This window comes from Coturnix japonica, chromosome 27, assembly GCF_054131305.1.
Source record: "Coturnix japonica strain WE chromosome 27, WE-NBRP24, whole genome shotgun sequence".
In the NCBI taxonomy this organism is placed as follows: Eukaryota; Metazoa; Chordata; class Aves; order Galliformes; family Phasianidae; genus Coturnix; species Coturnix japonica.
The window spans coordinates 7,270,964-7,282,141 of NC_140689.1; the positions used below are offsets into that span (position 1 = coordinate 7,270,964).

An 11,178-nucleotide genomic window follows, 5' to 3' on the forward strand; every position below is an offset into this window, starting at 1 on the left:
CAACTCAAGGATTCTGCAAGGAAACATGATATGCCAATTTGATCTGACAGAGCAGCCAGCTGGTCACAGCTTTCATGGGGCATTTCCCATAAATAGGAGAGCTGCTATGGGTCATCATTGAGAAGAACACTTGATTGTTTACGTTAGAAATGGCCCAGAGAGCAGCCAGCTGGAAGAGTTTCCTTTGGGCTGCTTCTGCTCTGTGCAGTATTTGTCAGAGCTGATCAGTGCTGCCTCATTCACTACACTTAAATGTAACGTGGCATTATCCCTACACTGGGGTTCTTTTGGAAAGAACCAACCAATTGTCCATACTGCCATCACTGAGGAATCTTGACTGAGGGGAGGTACAGACTGTCTTTGAGATCAGTGCAAAGCAGGTGGATGACACTTGATAGCAATTAGATGTGAAAGATCCTCCTCAGGAAAAGCCCTTGGCTGGACTGATGACATCTAAAAAGAAATAGTCAGGCTTTTGTAACAGTCAAACACTGAACAAGTGAAATGTGACATGGTCTGAGTTCTCAGGCTGCTCAGCAACAGCCTCCCCTGCAGTGATCTCCCAATCACAGCATCATTTAGGTTTGAAATGACCTCTCCGATCATCCAACTGTTAACTCAGAGCTGTCAAGTCAACTGCTAAACCCATATCTGTGACATGTCTCCCGATCTTTGCTATGGCACATTGCTGGGCCCTGAATTTGTTCTGCTGGGGAACAGATGTAGGGATTTCCATGGTACAGCATGTTCTTGGTTGGGCTTGATGACCTCAGATGTCTTCTCATTCTGGGGTTCGAGGAAATTCATGTTCCATCACGATAGTAGGATTCTCATATTTGATGTTGTTTCTCCAGTTCTGGATTTCTAGGATTCTAGAGCCGTAGGAGCATAGAAATTACAGCACGTAGGATTCTTGCTTTGTAGGATTCTGGATTTTTCCTTTTCTTAGTTTTGTAGGATGGTAGGACTCTTAGATTCCAAGATTTCAATTGGTCGCAGCGCCCCCTGGTGGCCTCCTTTGGATCTGCGGGTGCAGCCCCAATGTTCCAGGCTCTGCACCACTGTGTCAGAGTGCTAGGGGAAAAAATTTACAGTTGTTGACATTGACCAATACTTGCTGAATGCTTCTGGAGACCAAACAATGGGTGTGAGCAGAGCGAGGCAGAGGGAGGTTGTAGAGAGTGTTATTTACAGCTGGTTAGCTGAGAAGGGTTGTAAACACAGAGCAGCTAAACAAGTAGCCATACCACCTGCAAGGACAGCAGGAACAACAGGATGCCCTGTGATGATGAGAAACTAGCCATGGTTTTGTGAACTCAGCAAGGGAGTAACTTTCAGGATGATAACAACAAGTTGCAAAGATACTTGGGGATGGTATGTAATTGGGAACCAATGATGAGCTCCGCTTTTGCAATATGTATGTGCTAATTATCCGTATTATAAATGTACATGCAGCCAAGGAATAAAGGAGATTAGCTGATCATATATCAATGACAGGTGTGGTCGTTTGCTTTTCTCCCACCATTCTGCAACAAGAGGTGTGTTTCAGCAGTGGTAATGGTGGGTCACCTCCTCTGGTGCAGAAGTTTATGAGAACGTCTGACCAGTACAGGTCCAGAAACGTCTCACAAGAAGGACAGCAGACAGAGTGACTGCATTTCCTTTATTCTGTTAAGATTCACAGAGAACCTGGTACATTATGTACAGTGTGTCTGGGCTACACTACAAAGGTACAAGCTGAACAAGAATTGGTTTCAATAATGACTTAGTAGCGAAAACATTACAGTATTATTTTAAAAAAGAATAAGAATAAATTACACCGAAAAAATGGCACAATACAAACAAACAATAAAAGAGAGCTTGATTGACTAAAAGTCTGCATTACAAGCCATGAATTCTGAAAGATGGGCAGTTCACTGCTTTTAAAACACATTTAGTAATCACTTTCCTCACTGCATCCCTTACTTCCCGGTTCCTCAAGCTGTAGATGAGGGGGTTCACTGCTGGAGGAACCACTGAGTACAGAAGTGCCACTGTCAGATCCAGGAGAGGGGAGGAAATAGAGAAGGGCTTCAGGAGGGCAAAACATGCAGTGCTGACAAATAGGGAGACCACAGCCAGGTGAGGGAGGCACGTGGAGAAGGCTTTCTGCCGTCCATGCTCGGAGGGCATTCTCAGCACGGCCATGAAGATCTGCACATAGGACACAACAATGAAAACAAAACACCCAAAGGCTAAACTGATACTAAAAATGAGAAGCACAACTTCCCTGTGGTAGGAGGCTGAGCAGGAGAGCTTGAGAATCTGTGGGATTTCACAGAAAAACTGGTTCAAAACATTCCCTTGGCAGAGAGGCAGTGAAAACGTGTTGATAGTGTGCAGCAGGGAATAGAGAGCCCCAGTGCCCCAGGCAGCTGCTGCCATGTTGGCACAAGCTCTGCTGTCCATCAGGGTCCCGTAGTGCAGGGGCTTGCAGATGGCAACGTAGCGGTCATAGGACATGATGGTGAGAAGGGAATACTCAGCTGAGATGAAGAAGACAAAGAAAAAGATCTGTGCAGCACATCCTGTGTAGGAGATGGCCCTGGTGTCCCAAAGGGCGTTGGCCATGGCTTTGGGGAGAGTGGTGGAGATGCAGCCCTGGTCAAGCAGGGCCAGGTTGAGGAGGAAGAAGTACATGGGGGTGTGCAGGCGCTGGTCACAGGCTACAGCTGTGCTGATGAGGCCATTGCCCAGGAGGGCAGCCAGGTAGATACCCAGCAAGATCCAGAAGTGCAGGAACTGCAGCTGCCGTGTGTCTCCTAGCGGTAGGAGGAGGAACTCACTGATGGAGCTGCTGTTGGGCATCTGCTTTTCCTGGGCTTGGAGTCCTGTTCAGGGTGCAGAATGTAATGAGAAATTCAGACGATTCTCAGAGAAACTCCTTCCGCTATGCTACTAAATTTTCCATTCCCTCTCAAAAATGATCATTTAGCACTATAACTTGAATTTATTTTCATGAACTTCACCATCCCTTAAGGAGAAGAAGATTAGGGAGTTCTTTCTCTCTTCTCATTTCCTAATCATATACCAGCATTCTGAGTATTTTCCTCTTGACTCCAACTGCTCTTTGATACCCCAGCCCCAGCCTCTCTGCACATCAATTTGTCTTTGAGAAATCTGCCTGTTTTCAGGAAAAGTGAACTATTAATGCCTGCAGAAAACAAAGAAACTCTAATTTAAGCTGATTATATCCTTTTAAGTAGATGAGGCTGAACGCACAACTTGTGTGACTGTTAACAAAACAGCTAATTGACTGTAAAAATATTGGGGAGTCTCCAAGCTGTGTTCAGAGTTGACAGCCCCTTTTATATTTCTGCCTCCAATCTTCCCTTCCCTCTGAAAAGGAAATGAAAAATCCCTGACTTGGCTCTCCTCTTGCAAAGTACCCGTACAGACACTCAGTTCTGCAGTGGAGCTGTGATCCCCCTGCCCCAGGCAGCAGCTGTGGCAGCACAAGTTCTGCCGGGAGGCTCCTTCCTTCCCAGGAATTGGTATACACACGTCTCCCTGCAGAGCCCTGGGCAGCTCCCCGGCCAGGCTGAATGCTGAGCCTGGCAGGCAGCAGAGTCCCATACCCGGCACACAGCCCCTGGGGCACAGCAGGGACCCTGCTGTGCAGGACAGCCCTGGGCACCCGCCTGCAGCCCCGGCTACACAGCCTGCAGCTGTGCTGGGTATCGCAGCTCTCAGGGCTGTGCTCTGATGCTGCAGCACAGAAGCCCTCAGCTGGAGCAGAAGGCTTTTTCCAGTGTAAAGAAACATGCAGTGGCTGCAGCTGGATCTGCTATTGGATGTGTCATATTTATTTATCCCTGTATTAAATGTAGCTGCATGGCCTGATGTGAGACTTACCATGACATGGCATGCGATCAATGCTCCTCCAGTAAGCTCTCAGCTCACTCATACATTATACATCCCATAAGCTGTCTCTCCCTTCTCTTCTATCCTCATATCACCTGCAGATCATGCCCCAGCCCTGCTATGCTGTGCACAAGAGCTGCTCCTGGGCACAGCTTTCTCTCTGCAGCGCTCCCCAGTTTTAGGAGCTCCCTGTGTCCCAGGAGCCCAGCTCAGCTCATCAGCAGAGGATGTCATTGTTTTCCTTCCAACTTGTCTCCCCTGAGATGTCTTTGGGTCTTCATTGGCCAACAGCATCATAACTGTACTTTGAAATCTGTTAAACACCAGATTTCAAGTGGTCTGTGACTAATTCCAGTCATGTGGTGAGTCCTCCCAGAGTGTGTTTGCTGAAACAAAAAGTGTACACAGACAAGGACAGGGAATCCTAGAATCATAGAATCACTAAGGTTGTAAAAGACCTGAAAGATCATCCAGTTCAGCTGTTCACCTATCACCAACAGCTCCAACTAAACCATGTCCCTCATCACAATATCCAGTTGTTCCTTGAACACCTCCAGGTGACTTGCAGAATCAAACTCCATTGCCACAAATTAATTATAAAGCAGGTATGTTTAATGAGTGATGCGCACACACCCTGGTGCAAGGGGGATAGCTGCACCTCACTTGCACACCGTTATACGAAAGCGTGCTACAGATGTAGGCTGAACTGATACATCATCAGTAGCTGGCAGGAATTGGTATACATATTCATTGCATTCCTGAGACCCAATTAGCACGCAGTCCCTCCCCCTTTGTGCGTGTGTAGTGAGTTGTGGGGGTGGTTGTAAACTTTCAACCCTGCGGGGGGGGGGCAGCCTCCAAACTAGTTCCAGTTTGCCCTGTGGACATCTAATCACCACACTGTTCTTAGGCTGTTCCACCCTTATCTTCATGGCCTTCATCCCCCTTGTTATTCCAGCCCCAGTGCTACTCAAAACTTTCACATAAACTGTCTTTTCAGTCTCCTTGTTCCAGTTTCTGTAACAGATTCTTTCTCTCCCTTACTGTGGGGCCCTTCTCTCATCCTTCAGACTCATTTACCTGGGAATGTGAGCAAAGCCTAGAGACACAGAGAAAGATTGTTTTCCTGCAGGATGAGCATGTCAGAGGCAGGTCGTTGCTAGGAGAGCTTGTGCTTTAAAGCATCAGGTCATGTAGAGAAGGTAATTCTAAAAGCAAGCTTGCCAGTTCTTTTTTACCTATCTGTTTTTTACCGAAGTGATTTGAGATGCTGATTTGAGACTACTGCCATTGAGGCCATCCATCCTTCAGGCTGAGGAGTGAGAGTGCCAGGCCCCTATGGACTGAAGGCAGGCAAAGAAGTGGGGCTTGCTGGAGGAAAAGCCAAGAGCCAGCCCCGAGGACTCTGAGAGCAGCCTGGGGAAAGGTTGCAGGGTGGAGGTTCCTGAACGAAAGTGGCTCTTAGGTCAGGGCAAAGGTGCCAGCCAAGAGAGGTGGGCTGTGCAGATGGTAATGACCATGACAAGCAGCAGCAGAGGCCTTTAGGGGAGGGGCCAGAAAAGAAAAGAGAGGGAGAGGGATGTCAAGGACAGAATGAATGTCCTGTGACTGATCCCCATCCTCAGCCAGCTTCTGTACTGCTGGCTAACTTTGTTCATCACACTGGAGCCTGAGAGAGCCCTGAGAGTCTGCGCCCAGGTGCTGGGGGCTTGCAAGGAGCAAACTGAGCTGGTGGTGAGTAGACAACCCACAAAAGCCTCATGTTCCCTCACAACAGTGGCATCTCTAGAAGGAAGCCCTGCCCAGCTGGCTAAACAGACAGGCTAAGTCCTGATTCTCAGACTCTTGGCAGGGAGATTCTGTCCTTCATGTTGGCTCAGGGCTCTTCGTGGGCAGTGGATAGAGGTTTGTATGATGTCAAATAAAAGACATGGGGACAGAAGACCCCAGGCTCTACATGGGGTGCAAGGACAATGTGAGGTACATGTCCCATGTGTGCCCTGTGACTCATTGCAGAATGTGGGATCTGAGAAGGGCCCAAACTGAACAACCAGTCAATCCCAATGAAACTCTGAACTTCAAATCTCTCAGTTCCAGTTCCTACCTTTCCACACACTCCCATAGTTTGTTGTCCATTCTGCTCTGCAATGCCCAGAAGTGAAGCCAGTGCTCCACGTGAGGCTGCAGCAGTGCAGAGCAGAGAGGGACGATCCTTTCCCTCACCCAGCTGGCAATACCTTGCTTGATGCGCTACAGGGGACCGCTGGCCTTCCTGGCTGCCTGGGCACCCTGCTGACTCACGTTCAATTTGATGTTGACCAGGACCCCCAATCCTATTCAGTCAGATGGCTCTCCAGTGTCCCATATCCAATCTGTTTTTATGTCCAGGGTTTCCCCTACCAAGATGCAAAATCAGGCACTTTTTGTTATGGCTTATGCACTTGGTGCTTAGTGCCAACAGGTACCCAGTTCTCTGACTTGTCCACATCTCTCTGCAAGTCCTCTCCAGCCACAGTGGAGGCAGCAGCACCTGCTCATCTGGTAACATAAGCAAACTTGCTCAGAACATCTTCTAGTCCTGCATGCAAGTCATCCACACAAACATGAAAGAGAACTGGCCCTAAAATGGAGCCCTAGGGAGCCCGGACAGTGACCATCTATCAGCACGATGAAACCCATTGACTGTAATCCTTTGGGCTTGACCTACTGGCCAACAGCTCACCCACCACGTTCTGTTTCTGTCCAGCCAGATGCAGGACATTCTGTCCAGAAGGGCGCTGTGAGAAACAGTATCAAAAGCTCTAATGAAATCCTCAAAGATAACATCAGCTGGCTTACCTTGTTCAGCTAAATGGATATAGGTGTCATAAAAGGACCTGAAATTGAATAGGACATTCCCCTGGGAATATTGTGTTGGCTGTGACCAATGACAAAATTGTCTTTCAGCTGTTTTTCCATAACTGCCACCATCATTTTCTCCATAATTTTACCAGGCACTGGAGTGAGACTGACAGGTCCATAATTGCCCCTGTCATCTTTCTTGCTCTTCTTTACAATGAGACAACACTTGCCAGCTTCCCATCAACTGGTATGACCCTAGATTTACATACATGCAATTGAAATGCAAGTCCAGAGCATACCAAAATGTCATCATTACAAGAACGTAGATGTGCCACAGTTTTGCAATGCCTTGAACTCTGGAGTATGCCACAGATGGAAGATAAAGACTGGCCTCTTCTGTTGGCAAGCAGAATAACACTACATGATACACGAGGACTGTGACTCTGCTCTGCTATGCTCTGCTGGCAGGGGAAAGGTGCAGGAGGTTGCTCTCATGTCAGTGCTCATACCTGAGGTGTGGAGTCAAAGTAGAGAGACCAGGCTCTTTTCAGCAGTGTGTGAAGACAAGACAAGGGGAAATGGACAGAAACTGGAGCATAGGAAGTTCTGCGCAAATGTGTGCAAGAACTTCTTTCCAGTGAGGGTGCCGGAGCACTGGAACAGGCTGCCCAAGGGGTTGGGAAGTCTCCTTCTCTGGAGATATTCAAGACCCGCCTGGACGCCTACCTGTGTGCCTATCTGGTGTTCCCCAGGGGTCTGTGCTGGGGCCTGTCCTCTACAATATCTTTATTGATGACCTGGATGAGGACATTGAGTGCATCCTTTGTAAGTTTGCAGACTACACCAAATTGGCTGGGAGTGTGGATGTGCCTGGAGTTAGCATGGCCCTACTGAGGGATCTGGACAGGCTGGAGAGCTGGGCTGAAGCCACTTCAATGAGGTTAACTGAGACCAAATGCCGCGTCCTGCTTTTCAGCTGCAACAACTCCGGGTGACGCTACTCAGGCTTGGGGTGAAGTGGCTGGAAGATTGTGTAGAGGAAACGGACCTGTGGGTATTGCTTGATGCTCGGCTGAACATGAGCCGACAGTGTGCCCAAGTGGCCAAGAAGGCCAACGGCATCCTGCCTTGCATCAGAAACAGGGTTGCCAGCAGGAGCAGAGAGGTGATTGTTCCCCTGTACTCAGCAATGGTGAGGCTGCACCTCAAGTTCTGTGTCCAATTTTGGGCCCCTCACTGCAAGAAAGACACTGAGGCCTAGGAACATGTTCAAAGGAGGGCAACAAAGTTGGTGAGGGGTAATATGAGGAAAGGCTGAAGGGGCTGGGAATGTTCAGCCTGGAGAATAAGAGGCTCAGGGGAGACGTTATTGCTCTCTGTAACTTCCTGAAGAGAAGTTGTAGTGAGCTGGGGGTCGGACTCTCATGTCATTTACGATAGGATTAGAGGGAATGACTTAAAGCTGCAGCAGGGGAGATTCTTGCTAAAAATTCGGAAATATTACTTCTCAGAAAGGTTGGTCAGGCACTGGAACGGACTGCCCAGGGAGGTGGTGGAGTCACCGACCCTGGGGGTGCTCAAGAAAGGATTGGATTTTGTGTTGAGGTACATGGCTTAGTGGAAGCTGTAGGTAACATGTGAACGGTCGGACTGGGTGATCTTACAGGTCTTTTACAACCTTGGTGATTCTATGATTCTATGATTCCCTTGCCCTTTTTCCGTCAGCAAACACTCCCTGGGAGGTCTCATCACATATCTGGAATTGAAATCTGGTGTTTAATTCAACAGGTTTCAAAGTACAGTCATGATGCCGTTGTCTTTCAGGAGCCGTTGACCATGAGGACCCAGGGACATCTCAGGGGTGGCGAGTGGGAAGGATAACAATGACATCCTCTGCTGATGAGCTGGGCCGGGCTCATGGGACACAGGGAGCTCATACAAGTGGGCAGCCCTGCAGAGAGACAGCTGTGCCCAGGAGCAGCTCTTGTGCACAGCACAGCCTGCAGCTGAAAGAAGGAGAGGAGAGAAAGGGGAGAGAGGATGAGTACAGTGTGAGCAGACTGTGAGCTCGCGACAGGAGCATTGCTCTCATGCCATGACATGGTAAGTCTCACTGCAGACCATGCAGCTGTTGTTCCTATAGGGTTAACTAAAACTGAGACATCCAATAGCAGATCCAGCTGCAGCCACTGCATGTTTCTTTCTTGTGGAAAAAGATTTGTGCTTTAGCTGAGGGCTTCCATGCTGCAGCACCAGAGCCCAGCCCTGAGGCTTGTGATACCCAGCACAGCTGCAGGCTGTGCAGCCGGGGATGCAGGCGGGTGCCCAAGGCTATCCTGCAGAGCAGGGTCCCTGCTGTGCCCCAGGGGCTGTGTGCCGGGTATGGGACTCTGCTGCCTGCCAAGCTCAGCACTCAGCCTGCCCGGGGAGCTGCCCAGCGTGTTATGGGGAGAAATGTGGGGGAAGAAGCCCCCCGGCAGGGCTTGTGCTGCCACAACTGCTGCCTGGGGCAGGGGGATCACAGCTCCACTGCAGAACTGAGTGTCTGTAAGGGTACTTTGCAAGAGGAGAGCCAAGTCAGGGGTTTTTCCTTTCATTTTCAGAGGGAAGGGAAGATTGGAGGCAGAAATATAAAAGGGGCTGTCAACTCTGAACACAGCTCTGAGACTCCCCTATATTTTTCCAATCAGTTAGCTGTTTTGTAAACAGTCACACAAGTTGTGCTTTCAGCTTCATCTACCTAAAAGGATATAATCAGCTTAGGTTAAAGGTTTCTTTGTTTTCTGCAGATATTAATAGTTCACTTGTATGGCAAACAGGCAGATTTCTCTAAGACAAATTGAAGTGCAGAGCGGCTGGGGCTGTGGTCTCGAAGAGCAGCTGGATTAAAGACGAAAATATCCAGAATGCTGGGGTATGACTGGGAAATGAGAAGTGAGAAAGAGCTCCCTAATCTTCTTCTCCTTAAGGGACGGTGAAGTTCATGGTAATAAATTCAAGTTATGGTGTAAAATGATCATTTTTGAGAGGGAACGGAAAATTTTGTAGCATAGCAGAAGGAGTGTCTCTGAGAATCGTCTGAACTTGTCATTATCTTCTGCACTCTGAGGAGGACTACAAGCCCAGGAATAGAAGATGTCCAACAGCAGCTCCATCAGTGAATTCCTCCTCCTGCTGTTGGGAGACACACGGCAGCTGCAGTTCCTGCACTTCTGGTTCTTGCTAGGTATCTATTTGGCTGCCATCCTGGGCAACGGCCTCATCAGCACAGCCATTGCTTGTGACCAGCGCCTGCACACACCCATGTACTTCTTCCTCCTCAACCTGGCCCTCCTCGACCTGGGCTGCATCTCCACCACTCTCCCCAAAGCCATGGCCAACGCCCTCTGGGACACCAGGGCCATCTCCTACACAGGATGTGCTGCACAGATCTTTTTCTTTGTCTTCTTCATCTCAGCAGAGTGTTCCCTTCTCACCGTCATGTCCTATGACCGCTACGTTGCCATCTGCAAGCCCCTGCACTACGGGACCCTGATGGACAGCAGAGCTTGTGCCACCATGGCAGCAGCTCCCTGGTGCACTGGGGTTCTCAATTCCCTACTGCATACTGCCAGCACATTCTCACTGCCTCTCTGCCAAGGGAATGTTGTGAACCAGTTTTTCTGTGAAATCCCCCAGATTCTCAAGCTCTCCTGCCCTGGCTCCTACATCAGGTAAGTTGTGCTTCTCATTTTTAGTGTCAGTTTATACTTTGGGTGCTTTGTTTTCATAGTGGTTTCCTATGTGCAGATCTTCACTGCTGTGCTGAGGATGCCCTCTGAGAAGGGAAGGCACAAAGCCTTCTCCACGTGCCTCCCTCACCTGGCCGTGGTCTCCCTATTTGTCAGCACTGCCTTTTTTGCCTACCTGAAGCCTTCCTCTGTCTCCTCCCCATCCATGGACCTGATGTTGGCACTTCTGTACTCGGTGGTGCCTCCAGCAGTGAACCCCCTCATCTACAGCATGAGGAACAGGGAGGTCAAGGATGCAGTGAGGAAAGTGATGACCAAATGTGTTTTAAAAGCAGTGAACTGCCCATCTTTTGGAATTCAGGGCTTGTAATGCAGCTCTTTACTGAATCAAGCTGGCCTTTATTGTTTGTTCTGTGCCATTTTATCTGTGTAATCTATTCTTATTCTTCTTTAAAAAATACTGTAATCTTTTCACTATTAAGTCATTATTGAAAACAATTCCTGTTCAGCTAGTACCCTTGTAGTGTAGCACAGACACATTGTACATAATGTACCAGGCTCTCACTGAAACTTAACAGAATAAAGGAAATGCAGTCACTCTCTCTGCCCTCCCTCTTATGAGACACTTCTATACCTGTACTGGTCAGACATTCTCAGAAACCCACAGTCCAGCAGGAAGCACACAGATGTTCATCAAACTGTG

The 11,178-nt window shown here is 48.7% G+C and overlaps 1 protein-coding gene and 1 pseudogene across 1 annotated transcript; one reads left to right on the forward strand and one right to left on the reverse strand.

Annotated features, from left to right (window-relative positions):
• Positions 1-945: 945 nt before the first annotated feature.
• On the reverse strand, positions 946-3,946 carry LOC146756454 (olfactory receptor 14J1-like). The gene is made up of 3 exons (XM_085524403.1): positions 3,895-3,946; positions 1,945-2,801; positions 946-1,074 (listed from the first exon to the last, which is right to left on the reverse strand). Exons 1-3 carry the CDS (start codon positions 3,944-3,946, stop codon positions 946-948), a joined length of 1,038 nt encoding a protein of 345 aa, XP_085380529.1.
• A 5,921-nt stretch (positions 3,947-9,867) lies between these two features.
• On the forward strand, positions 9,868-10,845 carry LOC146756455 (olfactory receptor 14J1-like; annotated as a pseudogene).
• The last annotated feature ends 333 nt before the right edge of the window (positions 10,846-11,178 follow it).

Coding starts and splice junctions, on each gene's coding strand:
- LOC146756454 (XM_085524403.1), bottom strand. CDS start 3,946: ATGAGTGAGCTGAGAGCTTACTGGAGGAGCATTGATCGCATGCCATGT. Junction 2,802..3,894: donor TGATCGCATGCCATGTCATG/GTAAGTCTCACA, acceptor TCCTACCGCTAG/GAGACACACGGCAGCTGCAG. Junction 1,075..1,944: donor TAAGGGATGCAGTGAGGAAA/GTGATTACTAAA, acceptor TTTTTCCCCTAG/CACTCTGACACAGTGGTGCA.